Raw genomic sequence first — 16015 nt, forward strand, 5'->3', positions numbered from 1 at the left:
AAAAATTAATGCAGCCAAGCAATGACAGCCAGTCTGAGTTTTAGCAGTAGAATTTCCAGGTCAAGGGACGCAGCTTTGAAAAAGTACTGAGTAGCCAGAAGAAGTATGTGTCACATCCACTCCTTTAGGGGTAATGCCTGCATTTATGACTTTGCTTCTCAGGGAATGTTCACATTACAGTACCAGCTTAGAGATCAGTGAAGTTGTTTAATCTGTGAATTCCACAGTGCTTTCCTCCCAGCTCTTCGCATCATTGTGGCTTCATTAGTGCCAGATTCATTTCTGTTTGTGTTCACGGCAGGGCATACCTGCCAGGTTCCCCAGAAAAAAACAGGACATCCAGTCCCCCCCCCCCCCCGTGTGAGATTGTGATGGTCATTTTGGGTGCTGCACTCTCGGCTCGAAAAAAGTGCTTTATTTGGAGCGAGAGTGAGGTGCGGATCATGCGACTCACCAGGGAGCGCATCCCAGTATTGGGCCTGAAAATGTTGCATGGTATGCTGGGGTGTTGGGGGTGGGAGGGATGTCTTTACCACATGGGTGCTCAATGCATATTCTGCATAGGACTGACCCACACTTTCTCTCTTCCCACTGTCCGCCCCCCCCAAAAAACCCGCTCCTTAGTGCTTAATTGGAGCAAATGGCAATTCAGATTTTCTCCAGATTGACATTTGCTCCAATTTAGCACTAAATAGAGGGTTTTTCCCAGGAATGGTGCGAAGCAGGAAGGAAACTGCTTGGACCCGTGCCTAGAATTGCCTTAAATAATAAGTGCAATCCTAAATATGTCTACTCTGAAGTCTGCTTTGGGATAGATGACCCTTTCAGCTGTGCGATTTTGATTTTGTACTGTGCGCTGCTGTGGCCCTCACAGTGCCATGAAACGCTGTTGTCCGATGTGTCAAAATCCTGGCAACCTTGAAAAAATTACCACCCATGAGAGCACGTTCCTGATTTTCAAAATGGTTTTTAGATGTTCCTAATGTTGTTAAATATGTTTTTTAAACTGCTTTGTTTGGCTGTTTGCCCCCTTGGGCTTCTTTGAGGGCGGGACAGAAACGTAAGAAGGGAATAAATGAAATGCGGGGTTTTCTCTATCGATTCCTATGCGGAGGCAAGCACGGCGGCAGCAACGAAAGGAAGCTGCCACTGAGGGGAAAACTGGCGCTCTAGCTGCTTCTATGCGGGAAGAGCGCTGCTTAGCCCCGCCCCATTGTGACGTCGTCGAGTCACGGGCCTCACGTCTTACATAGGCAACGGCGATACGTCGCCAATGCAGCCGCGCGCTGTTTGAGGGCTTGTAACAATGGCCGCCCTAGCAACGGCAGCGCTAGCGACGGTAACCAGGAGCAACCAGGTAAATACTCCCCATCACCCTCAAACTGTATCGAGCTTCGTCTCTGTGGGCTTCTGAGTGAGGTTCTGCTTGTGGCCGAGGGAGGAAAGGCGGAGACCGAGGGTTACACAGGACTTCGCTGGTTTCATACACGTGTCTGAAAACTACCACCGTTGCTCCCTATGCCGTCAGAGCCTCCATTAACGCGTCTATTATTCCCGCAAATACAGGGATCCGGTACCGCCAGGACCGGCTCCGCCATGGCGCAGGGGGAATCGGGACCCTGGGAAGGCTACGGACCCGCAACCGCCCAGCTTATGGGCCTTGTGCGCAGGAACTATTATGTGCGTGAAGGTTCAGGTGTGCTCCGAGTTTGCCCCCAAATGCCACAGTAAAGGAATGAATCTTGCTCTGTAGGGATCTTGGAGATACATATTGCGATGAGATATTGCGTTAGAATGTTTTAATGTGAAATTTAAATTCCTTTATTTGATTCGCCATTAGTGGTGTAATTCAACCGACTTAAGATTCAGGTGAAAGATGACTGAATCAGGCATTCATCTTTTATTTTTTAAGCACCCTTGGCACTGTGGGATAAACCACAGAAGAGTTTGGATTTGATATCCCGCTTTATCACTACCCGAAGGAGTCTCAAAGCGGCTAACATTCTCCTTTCCCTTCCTCCCCCACAACAAACACTCTGTGAGGTGAGTGGGGCTGAGAGACTTCACAGAAGTGTGACTAGTACAAGGTCACCCAGCTGCTGCATGTGGAGGAGCGGAGACACGAACCCGGTTCCCCAGATTACGAGTCTATCGCTCTTAACCACTACACCACACTGGCTCTCAGAGCCTAGGACTTGCCGATCAGAAGGTCGGCAGTTCGAATCCCCGCGAAAAACTTAACTGTCAGACTCAATGTCTGCTACATAGAGATCAGGCTTAGATTTCCCCTCTGAATAAAGCAAAATTGTCACATCACTGCAAAGGAAGCAGAGAGTAGATTTGGGGCCTCATACTCAGTGGCGCTGTGGGTTAAACAACAAAGCCTAGGACTTGCCGATCAGAAGGTCGGTGGTTCGAATCCCCACGACGGGGTGAGCTCCCGTTGCTCGGTCCCTGCTCCTGCCAACCTAGCAGTTTGAAAGCATGTCAAAGTGCAAGTAGATAAATAAGTACCACTCCGGTGGGAAAGGTAAACAGCGTTTCCGTGCACTGCTCTGGTTCGCCAGAAGCGGCTTAATCACGCTGGCCACATGTAAGCTGTACGCCAGCTCCCTCGGCCAATAAAGTGAGATGAGCACCGCAACCCCAGAGTCGGTCACAACTGGACCTAATGGTCAGGGGTCCCTTTACCTTTACCTTAAGATTCAGGTGAAAGATGACTGAATCAGGCATTCATCTTTTACTTTTTAAGCACCCTTTAAATACCCCCCCCCAGTTTTTCTGATTAATGCATTTCTTCTCATGTTTTGGGTAGAATCACGGTTCTTTCAGTAATTCAACTGCTTTTCAACAAAATTTCAGAACTGCAAGATGAAAGCTGATCATCCTAAGAAAGCTGAATTTATAAGAGAAGGGGACAAACTAAATAAAGAGTAAGTGTATATCTTCTATTGTTGTAGGAAACATAGTTTAAAATTACAAAGAAACAGTTCTTTTTGTCAGAAATTATAACAGGATAGTGACTTGGAACTCATATAGTTCAATATTCTTGTTTAATACAGATGGTTATAATAACCTTTAAAGGAAGTATAATCTTTGTTCAGCTTTAAAAAGGAGACTTTTGGATCATTTTGATGACCCCACCCATAGAGTTCATATGGTACAAACATGTGCAGCCCAATCCTAAGCATGTTTACCCAGAAATAAGCCCTACTGTATAACACACTAGTAAATGTGCATAGGATTGTAGCTATTAGCAAAGCCCAATCAAATAAGAAAAAATTCTTAAATCATAACATTTCCACTCAGTATGATTAGTTTAAAAGGAGCAAAATTTCTCCTTTATTATGTGACTGCTGAATTTTATGTTACAATAGACTTGTCTCTAAGATAACCATAATGAAATTTGATTTGTAGTAAGGCTTTGATCAACATCCAATTTATTATTAATTAGCATTCCTAAAGACATATGAGGACTACATTGGAGAGTATTGCCTTTGTGGTACTTACATGTTTTATGCAGCAGGGCATTTGGCTTGAGTGGCATTTTAATCAGGAAAAAGTGGCAGGATATGTGTATACAATGCAGATCTCCTGGTCATGCCTAGTTTGCCCTTAAATGAGGTGTGTTTTTATGGAAATTATAATTTTATATTTTTCTGAAAGTGATTGGTTTAAGACTATTTATTGATTCATTTTTTACTTATTACTAGAATAATTTACAGGTTCAAACTATAGACTAATTAAAATTATTTATTGTATTTGCTTTGCTTGGGTGAATGCATTTTAACTGAAAAATATGAGTAGTGTATTTTTTTGTATTGCATGGAGACCTAACTGGTCAAAACTTTTTATTTTTGATTTAAATGGTACCAATGTATATTCTGTTATTTGTCAAATATGCATTTTAAACCAAACTTTGTCCCTAGACTTCTGAGCATTGAAAGGGATAAAAATATGCTTCTCTTCAACAAGAAGAGTGATTTCAGGAGGGAATATAACATATTGGAAGAACTGGAACATCAACTGACTAAGAACCGGAAAGCTGAAAGTAAAATATTGTTTTCTTTATATATATTTATTCAATTACCAGTTTGATAATAGCTGAAAGCATTTCCTGCTACATTTTATGTCCCACAAACACCACATAAGGTAAAGGTAGCTGGGTTGGCCCATTTCTAAAATCTATATTAGGGCAATACCTTTATTAGACTAAAGTCTCACAAAATAGTGTGCAAGCTTTCATTTCTCCAGAATGGTAAGCAAAACAATGAGCGGAGAGAGGAAAATGCTGGGTGGTAAAGTCACGAGTTTGAATCTTGTTAGAACCTTAAGATGAAACTTGGGAGAGGGTAGCACGTGTGCGAATAAGGCTCTGTAGTATTGTGGCTGCTCATTTTATTTAAATTATTATGTCAGTTACAATGAACAAAAATGAAAATGATTTTTTAAATTTGCATTTTCACAGTGTGTATAAAATATTTTTGCCCAACTTTTTCTTTAAAGAATAAAATATCCCCCCCCCCCCCGCCGCTTTAAAAAAAAGGTATGTGCACATGTTACAGCATCAAAATTCCCAAATGCAACACCTTCTTAAGATCTTTTTTGGAAGTACCGTACTTCCTATTAGGTGCCAGGGGAGACTAGAATCAGCAGTTGCTCCACTCACAGTTTGGGCTCTTAAGCCCCTCCTTCAAATGTCATCCCCCTGAAAAGTTGCCTGCCAAGACTGGGAGGCCTCCCAAGTGGCATCTTAAAAGGCATGAGAACTACCATCAGAATGAGTTTTTTAATCCTCTCTGCCATGAGTTAGAGCAGTAGTCTTCAACATTTTCAGACCTAGAACCCACCTTTAACCAGGGTGGATTTGATTTAAATCACTAGTCAGTAAGACTTGATTTAAATCATATTTTTTTTACAGAAAGACTCATTCTTGCTGGTATAATCTTAATATTTACAACCAGATGAAGGTTTCATTTTTGGAATAATAAATTTCAGAGTAGTTTTTACACTTCTATCAAAAATTACTGATTTGGTTATACTATTAGAAATACATAGATAATTATGAAATTATTGTGAGGTTTAATAAGTTAACTGTTTATATTTGGACAACTTTTCTTCTGTACTTTATTGGAAGGAGAAAGTAATAATTTCCTTAATAACAATTTAAACAATTTATGTAACTAAAACAATAACATTACAGCATCTGTATCCATGTTTGTTAACTGATGTGGTTAAATGTTGTTTTTTAAAAAAAACTTAGGTTGAGTTTTAGCACACATGAAAAACTTAAAACAAATCCTTATTTCCTGATGAATAGCCTTTGGACTATAACATAACTTAGATAGAAAACCATCTTTAGAAAGATTTTTCCTCCAAAAGCATTTTATTTTAAAAATCCAATTTAATTTTTTTAAAAAATCCAATTTAAATTTCAAAAATCTGATTTTTTAAAAAAAAATCATTGATTTTTCTCCACCCTGCCTTTAACCCAAACATGCATTTTGCAAGCTATTTATTATTGCCATATATTAGTGTGGTGTAGTGCGTCTGTTGTCACCCATCATAGATGAGTCTACAACCCAGTAGTGGGTCCTGCCCTACTAATAAAAGACCAGTGAGTTAGAAGAAATATTTTCTGCTCACACACTTGCAGAGGAGGTGCTGGTTGGATCTCACTTATAATTTAACGCTCTGGTTGTGTAAAAGTTGTTGCTACAAATTGAGAATTTACTAATAAGTGTATGTATAAAGATGCATGCTAACAGATGCCTGCATACTTTCTTGAAAGTAATCCTGTTGAACATGGAGGCACATTTGAGTAAATACGCATAGGATAGCCTCTATGACAGATAACATAACAACATTCTGCAAGAGATGTTCCATTCTCTGTGTATTTTGGTTATATGAAGCTATCATTAACACCCAGATCCTAAATACACTGTTCATTATCCAGATCTCCTTCAGCTTTCAGATGTGCTCATATTGTTCCTGGATAAAGGGTTTTCTATTTTCACTTCCATTTGCCAGCATGTCCTTCTTATTTGTGAACTGGAATACCTGCGCCCTTAAGGAATTGTTGAATTGGGGCAGCAAACATTATACTGATTTCTGTAGAATTTCCATAGAATGGACTGAAGATGTTTTAAAATGAAGGTGTAAGGTGATTTATTTATTTTTTTGCTTACTTTCACAGAAGCTAATATCCAACAAAAACTGGGCAGAATTTATAATAATGTTAAAGGACTCCAGCGACAATTAAAACATGTGAAGCCAACCCCAGAATGTAAGTCTTACAACTAATGTTTTTGGTAGGAAAAAGAAAATCCTTATAATTTGCCTGAATAATTGTGTTGCAGATTGACACTTTCCCTGTGTTTTAGCTATGAAAGGGTTTTCATTGTGCATTTGGCTGATATTGGATTAAACTGAACACAGTTGCAGCCCAGTTTACAAAGTCTGCAGTCCTCTGCTCACATACTAGAGACTTAATCTAATGGAAGTCAGTGAGACTTATTTCTGAGGAAACCTTCATTACATCATGCTGAAGGTCTCTTCTGTGTTGGCCTGCAATGTATAAGAGTAGGGATCTGCCAAACTGCTGTTATTCAATGAACGTTAATTCTGCTTTAGCTGTGATAGGTGGAAGTGTCATTTCGTTATGTGATCAAGCTCACTTGTTTGTGCGGTAATAATATATTGTACCCCACCCATTTTACTAGAACTGGATTATTATAGATCTATTCCCGACATAAATTCACTAGGTAGCTGTTGAAGGATATTTGGAACTGTAGACGATGGTTGCATTAGCAGAAATGTCCTGGTTTTATCTCATTTCCCTTTTCTTTATATTTGGTTATTTTACAATGTGTTAGTATTTTTAAAGCATCTGCTGTGAGCAAACCTCTCTATCTTAATTATATAAACATAACTTTCTCTCTATTTTGTAGTTGTTGACAGACTCAGAGAAATGATGGAAGACGCTGAAATGTCAATAAATGCTTTTAAAGAAGAACAGCGACAAAAGTATTTTATTTTTATTTAAAGCATTAATATCCTGACTGTTTTTGTTAGAGCTAAGGTGGTTAATAGCAAAGTTAAATCAACATAACAACGCTAGAAGCAGAACAGAGAATAAAAAGTAACTACTAAGTTTCTAGCAGTTAAAAGTTGTTCAGTTTAACATTTATGGGTTGAAATCCATTCCTTAAAAGGAAGGTTTTAGCAATTTAAGCCTTTTTTAAATGGTTTTAGCAAGCCACTTAAAAGGGGGCATTGTGTAAGTCCTTTTGGAGAGAGTTCCAGAGTCTGGGCACAGCTACCATGAAAGCCCTCTTATCTTGTACATCATATGCTCTGGTTTTAAATCTGATAGTTGTTATACTAGAAGAGCCTTTCCCAACCTGGTGCCCTTTAGATGTTTTTGACTACATTTCTCATCAGCCTCAGCCAGCATGGCCAATGATGAAGTATTATGAGAACTTTACTCAAGAAGAGGCATAGGCAAACTCCAGCCCTCCAGATGTTTGGGACTACAATTCCCATCATCCCTAGCTAACAGGATCAGTGGTCAGGCATGACGGTATTTCCCAGTTTTCAGGAATGCATGCCGCCCTACATCTACATAGACAAGAGGGTGTTTATATGACCTTTTGGCATAAATACTGTCTGAAAACTTACTATTCCAACGTTTTGCTGCCACTGTCAGGCTCCAATTGTTGAACACATCCAATAATGTAGGCATCCTCAGTGGGATTTTTGACTTTGATCAGCTTGCCTTCCAAAACTACTTTTACAAATCTACTCAGTTTCAAACATATTTTTCCAGGCAAGCATGGTTGGTACTAGTCACATAGTTATCCAGATCTTACTGTCTTTAGGATTGTTGGATAGTTATTTTGCTAATTGTTAATGGTTTGTTAATTATGCTTTTATTTAAGATATGAGGAGCTTCTGAGAGAGGAGAAGACAGCTACTAATGAGATTAATGCATTGGAGAAAAAAATTGAGCTCTGGGCATTAGGTACTTCAGCAACAGGAAATATGCTTAAACAAGGCATGCTTGTAGTGGATAAAAAGACACAAAATCACCTGCCTCCTGGAGTAGTTGAGCTTGATAAATTCCTTCAACAGACAGGGGGCAAGCAAGGAGGTTGGGATGTATATGATCACCAAGAATTTTTGAAACTGTGGACAAAGCATAAAGGAAAACCATCGTACATTGATGAAGTCCTTGATCATCTTCCTGACAGAACAAGGGAAGATATTCTGCAGCATGAGAAATGGTATCAAGAATTTCTGATTTTAGAAGCACAAAAAAAGGAGGTGAGATGATGTTGCTAATTAGCATTTACCATTTAAACAACTTTGTGTCAAAAGCGATGAGACAGTTCACCCTCTTTTCTTCATCTCTAGCTCTGCTGCCAAGGCTTTCTTTTCCTTTGCTGGTAAACAGGACATGCTAAAGGTAAAGGGACCCCTGACCATTAGGTCCAGTCGTGGCCGACTCTGGGGTTGCGGTGCTCATCTCGCTTTATTGGCCGAGGGAGCTGGCGTACAGCTTCTGGGTCATGTGGCCAGCGTGACTAAGCTGCTTCTGGCGAACCAGAGCAGTGCACGGAAATGCCGTTTACCTTCCCGCCAGAGCGGTACCTATTTATCTACTTGCACTTTGACGTGCTTTCGAACTGCTAGGTTGGCAGGAGCAGGGACCGAGCAACAGGAGCTCACCCTGTCGCGGGGATTCGAACCGCCAACCTTCTGATCGGCAAGTCCTAGGCTCTGTGGTTGACATGCTACTTTTTAAATATTCAGTAGGTGGTAGTATTCTGTCATTTTATCCAGGAGAAAACAGTATTGTGCTTTTGAGAGAAAAACATGTCCTTCATAGGGTTTTGTACAGGGCCACTCCTCCCACCTTGCAAACTTTATTGTTCAATGCCTCGGCTTTGTACTATCAGAGGGCATAACTTTGCAGCCTTAGACACACACTTAGTTGTTTCTCTAATCACCAGCTGTATTGGTATTGACTTGGAGTCACTGTGGCCATCACTAAGCCACTTCCTAGCTTCTTTTGACTTACCCCACCTTCTCGTTGTGGGTGCCCACTCCATAGCTACCACCACTCTATTTTTCTGTTCTCTCCTTAGCACCCCTTGTCCTCAGCCCCTTCTCTAGAAATTGAGTGAAATATGAAAGTTGCTATTGCCCTCCATGAACATATCCCCAACATCTGTCCGAGCCAGTCCAATCAGGGATGTGCCACTTCATCCTAGTGGCCACTGACCCTAGTCTTAATTATTTATAAAAACAGATTTATTTTTTTAAAGAATCCAGCTACTCTGTCAATTAAAAAAATTAAAGATTGCTAAAAATATTGTTTCGTCCAAGGATTACATGCCCAGGTTTTTGGTAACAAAATTGTAATCCTGATCATTTCCTGAACAGTTTACAGAGTAAGGGTCATTCTGTACATTACTTTCACTGCATAGAGGCTTCATTACATGGTAGTTTTTAATTTGTGGGGAACAGCTTAGGGTAGCGGTGTGGCAATTTTTGCCATATTAGCACATACCTTTTCTTTCTGGAATTTTGTGCTGGCAAACATAATCTGAAATCTCTTAAATCGAAGTGGAATTTAGGCAATAAGTCTAAGCAGGTAACTTGGGAATAAGTATGTGTGGCGTTTGTATGGAGCCCCCGGTTGTCTCACGGACTATTGACCCGTACACCACTAATCTGCTGCCACCAACCAGGTCCTCCCTGGTAAAATCACTTCAGTCTCAGTCAGCTTTTCAATTAATAAAGAAGAGTGTATTTTATTTTAGACACAAACAAAACTTTTACAGCATTCCAAACATTTTTCTCTCTCTATCTCTTTTACCTCCCCACGCTCAAGAACCCACTGCCCTAACTGTCTCTCTATTCCCAACTGCCGTTTCCAACTGCCTTTCCCAACCAGCCAACCCACTAAAACCAACCAACTGCCCACCAACAACTCCCAACAAACTCCCCCAGAACTCCTCCCAGAACTAGTTTTATAGAGCCACTGACTCCCCCCCCCTCCTGTCTGTGCAACCTATTTAACTATTTCCCCTCCAGCACTTTCTGATTTATGTTAACGTCACAGTATGGAGTTACTCATTCTGCCTGAACCTTGTGTTAAAGCCCAACTGTTGCTGCTTCTTTGCAGATTTGAATGAGAAGGGAGTAGTTTGCCATAGAGAAGCATTAGGCAAATAGAGGAAACTTATTTTTCACACAATATGGGGCTTCCCCATAGCTGGCAAAAAATAGTTGGGTTTTGTGTGTGTGGAATTGTGATATTGATTTGATAACTGGCAACTAAAAGGATTAAATGCCTCCTCCCACCCAAAGTTCTCCCCTGCAAATTGTCCCTGCTTGGCCCAGATTTCCATAGGAGAATCAATGACTAGGCCAGTGGTTTTCAACCAGTGCACCGTGGCACCCAGGGGTGCCTTGAATGATGATCAGGGGTGCCACAGGCAACACTGGCCTCTGTCCCTTACTGTCTCTGCCTCCCAAAGGCTTGCACAGCTGTTTGTTGCAGCAGCCAAGGCCACAATGTGCTCCACAGGCAAATGGTGCCTCTGGGGCTGGCCAGGGGGTGCTGGTTGCCAGGAGTTGAGGTGGCCTCGGAGTAAGCAAGGAAGCAAACAGGTAAGGGAGCCCAGCCAGACAGCCAGCCCTTGCTGTTGGGAATAGACAGACAAGTCCCAGGTCCTGGTTGGGCAGTGTGAGGAGGCACCTCTCTTTGGGGCAGGAGGAGCAGCTCAGAGACCGGGGTGGCAGCTGCAACTGCCCGGAGGACTCACAAGGAGAAGGGAGAGGAGAGGAGGCTGAGGGAGCCCTTCACAAGGGAGGATGAGAGGCTGCCAGCTCTGCAGGCAAGGGGTAACATCACAGGGCTCCTGAGCCCCACAGGAGCTCCGCTGCAGAAATAATGTAGTCGGTTAAGGGAGCTGTGGACTCAAAAAGGTTGAAAACCTCTGGACTAGGCATTAAAGAAGTTGGGGCAAAACCTGCAATTTGCCTTAAGTTAAATGCCAAAGGCATGAATGAGTCAGTGCCAGCTACATTATTGCAGCCCTGTTTAAATCAAGAAGACAAGAACAGTGAAGTGGGTTACAGAACTGCCTCTTATATGGCAAGGCTTTATACAGACTTTATACCACTTACTCAGGAGTTATGTTCTGGGGATTGCATCTAAAGCCAAAGTTACATATAGTCAGAACCCATTGAGTTCAGTGGCAGGTGGGATTGCCGAAGTCGTTTTATTGGAACCCCGCCTCCTTTTCACCCCTTTAATTTTTTTTCAAAAATATTTGCCACATAAAGCTGAATATGCACAGGTTAAATGCGCATAAGTTGCAAACTTCCTATATTGGCATTTGATGCGGAGAGTTCAAAGCATTGTTAAGTGGTTTGTTGAGGAAAATCTCATAAGATTCTGTTAAGAAACCACACCTACTTTTTCACTCTACATGAAAAATAGCCAAGTTCCTAGTTGACATGAGTTTCTAATAGTGAGTAAGGATTTTGAAATATATTGTTCATTTTTGATAGCCCTCAGAAAACTGGAACTAATGTGACAATATAATCTGCTTTAATTGGTCTGTTCTAGTCCATTCAAGAATGGAAGAGAAAAAAGCTACAAGAGAGAGAGGAAATCTTAGCCCAGAAGAAGAAGAAGCCAGAGGAAGGGCTCACTACAGCTATACTACAGCATGCAGCAGCCCAGAAGCAAAAAGTTGATGAGGAAAGGAAAAAACGACTGAAAGAACTTGAATTGTGGAAAAGGCAAAAAGCAATAGAATATTCAACGAAACAGGCTGCTCAGCTACAAGAAGAGGAAGAGAAGGAGAAGAAAAAGCAGAAGGAACGGCAGCGGCAATGTCATATCAAGTTGCTCTTGGAAGACTATAGTAGGCAGAAAAAGGAGGAGGAAGAGCTTTTGAGATTTGAGAAGAAAAAGAGAGAGGAAGCTGAAAGGGAAGAGAAGAGAAGAATTGCTGCAGAAGAAATTCTTAAGTTCCAAGAGCGAGTGAGTATTGATCTCCTGCATATTTACTTCACATTCCTCCTTGTGTAGCAAAACAGAACAAAGATACCAAAATACATGGTATCCAAATGCACGACAAGTTTCTTAGCAATACATGTTGATCTTTATACCTGCATTTGATTGGTGCTGTCTGTGGTGCAGCAACAAGTCCCATTGCTTACTATTACAGGTTGATCTCTTTGCCCAGGGTGAGTAAGAATTGAGACAAACTTGTGAGTGTTCAATTGCTATATAACACTGGAACCAATACTTGGAGCTGCATGTCTCCTCCTCCCGGAAAAGGGAGAAGGACTAGCTACATGTGCGGTTTCCAAAGCATGCACCCTCCACCTTCCAGGCTGCATGCTGGGCTCCTTCCTCCTCCCCGGGCAACATTCTTCAAGTGGGCAGAGAGAAAAGCAATGGGTGAGACAAATAATTCCAAAGCTTTGCATTGGAAATATGTGCCCCAGTTGGCCCTCTCTCTCTGCAGGAGTGGGAAATGGAGAGAAAGAAATGCAAGTATACTGTGGCCAGTTTGTTATCTGTACTTTCTCTGTTAGAGAGGTGGTAGTCGTAGTAGTAGAAATAGATAGATAGATAGATCGATCGATCGATAGATAGATAGATATAGATAGATATTATTTATACCCCGCCCATCTGGCTGATAGTGCTGGCTGATAGTTTCCTATCCCCTTGATGTGGGTTGGAGAAAGAGTATTTCTGTATTTTATCTCTGAAATGTATTCGCCACCCATCAGATAATTGACACTTATTGGGCAGTTACAAAACAGTAAAAGAAAAGTGAGTATTTTTCTTGGGGAAGCTAAGAATTGGATTCAGGCAAGGCAAATATGTATCCTACTCCTGCTGTTGTTTCACTGGCGGAGTCTTGCCCCTTCACCCCTCAAAGAGACTGCTGGTTGGTTGGTTGGTTTGTGTCAGAAAGTTTACATCCCATTTGCTTGTAAGTATGCCTCTAAGTGGTTTACAGAAGTATAAAATAAATAAAATTATCATTAAAAACAGTTGTTTAAAATACTTAAAAGATTATTAAAATCAACAGTACCTAAAAGAAATAAAACACATGTAACTTCGACATGTCTGGATAGGCTCACTGAAACAAAAATGGTTTAAGCGGCTGCTAAAAAGAGTCAGTGAAGATGCCTGCCTGACGTCAGTTGGTATTTGCACAAGAACCAACTGCCCTGCAGCCGGGGAGGAAAAAATGGTGAGCTGTCATAACAGCCACCTCTTCTAATAGCATGTTTTACTCTCTTAATAGTATGTTCTTGTTCTTACTGATCTAATTAATGTAAGCCGCCCCAGGAGCCTTGTTGGTTGAAGAGGGAATAGAAATAGTTTTAAGAAAATAAACATTACAAAAACCCAGATATTTTAAGATAAAGGTCACTGCATAAAATAACTAAAACCTCTAAAAGTTGGGTATGTTTAAAAGAGTGGAAAAAGAAAAGCTTGTTTGACTAGTGCTAAAATGAGGACCAAGTGGGTGCCAGGCAAGCCTTCCTGTGGGGAAAACATTCTGCAGCTCAGATTCCACCCCCCAAAAGGATCCCCTGTCTCTGCCTGCCTTACTTGCAAAGCCTGTGACGTCTGGAAAAGAGTCTCTAGAGTAGATATAATGTAGGCAGAGTGATGAAGAGAAATTGATTGAGCAGATACAGCCATGCAGATCCCAAAAGATGTGCACCAGCACGTAGAGCCAAGCCTGGAAGGAAACAGTGACCCATTGAGGTCGTGGAGAAAGCACAGTGCTTCATGGCAGCTTGCTATTCATGATCTTCTAGGACTTGGGGAGGGAAGTTTGTATAAATGAAAATAACTCCCTCCCTGTGTCCTCTGGAGAATAAATAGTGAAAAAGTGGGAAAGGTCAGGCAAGGGTATGCAGGATGGGGGGGGGGGGTTGAACTCCCACCCTGATTATTTGTAAGGTTAACTTATCAGAGGGCTTTGTGTACTAACTTTCACTGAACGTTACTCTCAAAGAGTTGGTTGATCTTGGTTATTTAAACACTGTTACAGAAGAAGATGCTTTGTTTTGCTTGAAAATTAGTACTATTAATTCTAAAGAGATTTTTTCCCCACTGTATTTTATTATTTCGCTGTATTTTATTTAGGATTTTTCTAAAGTTGTGTTTAAGATTCAAGAAAAACAGGCAAAGGAAGACGAAAAAATAGAAAAAGAAAGAAGATTGAGAGAAAAGTTGAGAGAGAAGGTAATACATGAATTTGTCATGCAGCTCCATCATAATCCATTTGTTCACACTAACACCCCATTTCACACACCACCCATTCCCTCCTCCCATTGCCCCCTATCGAAATTTCCCATCCATACCAGCACCGCATGCAAATTGCAGCAGCTGAGAGCTGAACTTGGATCAGGACGAGGTATTGGGGACCTTGACACGCCTCTTCCAGCAATGATCCTAAACCATATTAAACCCTTCATACCTGTAGTTTGCATTGCTGAAAAAGGAATGAATGGATCATTTTTGGTAGTCTAATCAGGAGGCATTGGTGGTCTGATCTGCTGTAGAGAGTGGAGAACTTCAAGGCTTTGCCTACCTTGATGGCCCTGATCTGACTCAGGGAGGATTCTCCCCTTAGAATTTTTTTTTAACTGAAAACCTTAGGGATTCCCCCTTGAAAATGCTGATTCTTCTTCAGTTCCATTTTTGTTAGAACTCACATTAAATATTTGTTTTAATCACAAAGTGAGTCCAAGGTAAAACAACAACAACGGATGGCTGCATTTTGGCTTCTACATAATAGCTACTGTTTGCAGTTGCCTTTTAGGATGATTTTTTAAGTTTTCACTGTCAACAGGTTGGAATGAATGTTCCTCGAGACCCACATAGGCTGTTGAAGCCTACAAAAGTTTGGGAAGAACGAACAAAAGAGATTGGACCAGAAGGTTCCGGGCCACTTCTGCATATTCCACACAGGTAAGGAAACAAAAGCTATTTGTATGTTTTAATGTAATTCATCCCAGAATGTTTACCCCTCTTTATTTTTACAGGGCTGTCCCAAGCTGGCGACAAGGACAATAGTTGGTTGGCTGCACAGTTTTATTAGAAGATAAGCAAAGCATGTATAAATTTCCTGAATAATTGTTTTACTATTCCTGTTATTGTTTTTGTAAGACTTTATTATGTAATAAATGATGTATGTTTTATATAGGGTATGAATTTATGTAAATTTGCGTTCAATGTCATATATATTTTATCTTTTATTTAACATCCTTATGTAGATTACACCAAAAATTACTAGTAAAATCTGTAAAAATGCACTGTTTCTTACTTTATTTTAATTTTCTTATTTTCCCTCTTGAATCTGTATTTAGCAATTTAGTTCTAGGCATGTGACTATAAATGAATGCATTGTTTTGTAATAAATTTAATTACATTATAAATTCTTTTTTGCTGGGTTATTGAGTTGATAAGTCAAATTTGTCCCATACTATTTTACTTATTATCTTACATTTATGTATTGACTTCCTGTCAACATGGAACCCCAGATGTTGTACATGATTGTCAGGCAAACACCTATCCAGGTTTGCTGCTAATAATCAGATTGTTCAAGGAAATTAAAAGAGGGCAACTCTAAAAGGATATCTCCAAATTGAGTGAATGGGCTGTAAAATTGCAAATGCAGTTCATTGGAAGTAAGTATAAATTGATGCACATTGGAGCAAAGAATAATAATTACATTCACATATACACTCATGCGGTCTGAACCAGCATGGACTGACCTGGAATGAGACGGTTGGGAAATCAGCCCTGAGTGCTTGCTGGAAGGACAGATCGTGAAGCTGAGGCTCCAGCACTTTGGCCACCTCATGAGAAGAGAAGACACCCTGGAAAAGACCCTGATGTTAGGAAAGATTGAGGGCCCAAGGAGAAGGGGACGACAGAGGATGAAATGGTTGGATA

The 16015-nt window shown here is 40.8% G+C and overlaps 1 protein-coding gene across 3 annotated transcripts; it reads left to right on the plus strand.

Moving 5' to 3' along the window:
• Nucleotides 1–709: 709 nt before the first annotated feature.
• CCDC112 (coiled-coil domain containing 112) lies at nt 710–15495 on the plus strand. Of its 3 annotated transcripts, XM_083464564.1 has the most exons (11): nt 710–1357; nt 1567–1680; nt 2863–2933; nt 3930–4051; nt 6197–6286; nt 6951–7026; nt 7941–8325; nt 11645–12064; nt 14201–14299; nt 14910–15028; nt 15103–15495. In XM_083464564.1, exons 1-11 carry the CDS (start codon nt 1307–1309, stop codon nt 15131–15133), a joined length of 1578 nt encoding a protein of 525 aa, XP_083320690.1. In that variant the 5' UTR covers nt 710–1306; the 3' UTR covers nt 15134–15495. The 3 variants fall into 3 exon arrangements, with proteins under 3 accessions (XP_083320690.1, XP_083320692.1, XP_083320691.1); XM_083464566.1 differs by having other exon boundaries at nt 712–1696; XM_083464565.1 differs by lacking the exon at nt 1567–1680 and having other exon boundaries at nt 712–1357.
• The last annotated feature ends 520 nt before the right edge of the window (nt 15496–16015 follow it).

The sequence above is a fragment of the Podarcis liolepis genome (assembly GCF_965112155.1).
Source record: "Podarcis liolepis genome assembly, chromosome: 11".
NCBI classification, from domain to species: Eukaryota; Metazoa; Chordata; class Lepidosauria; order Squamata; family Lacertidae; genus Podarcis; species Podarcis liolepis.

Excerpts from the sequence above, each read along its gene's own strand:
- CCDC112 (XM_083464564.1), top strand. The coding sequence starts at position 1,307 with ATGGCCGCCCTAGCAACGGCAGCGCTAGCGACGGTAACCAGGAGCAAC. Across the intron at positions 1,681-2,862 it reads TTGTGCGCAGGAACTATTAT|AACTGCAAGATGAAAGCTGA; the intron begins GTGCGTGAAGGT and ends ACAAAATTTCAG. Across the intron at positions 8,326-11,644 it reads TAGAAGCACAAAAAAAGGAG|TCCATTCAAGAATGGAAGAG; the intron begins GTGAGATGATGT and ends GGTCTGTTCTAG.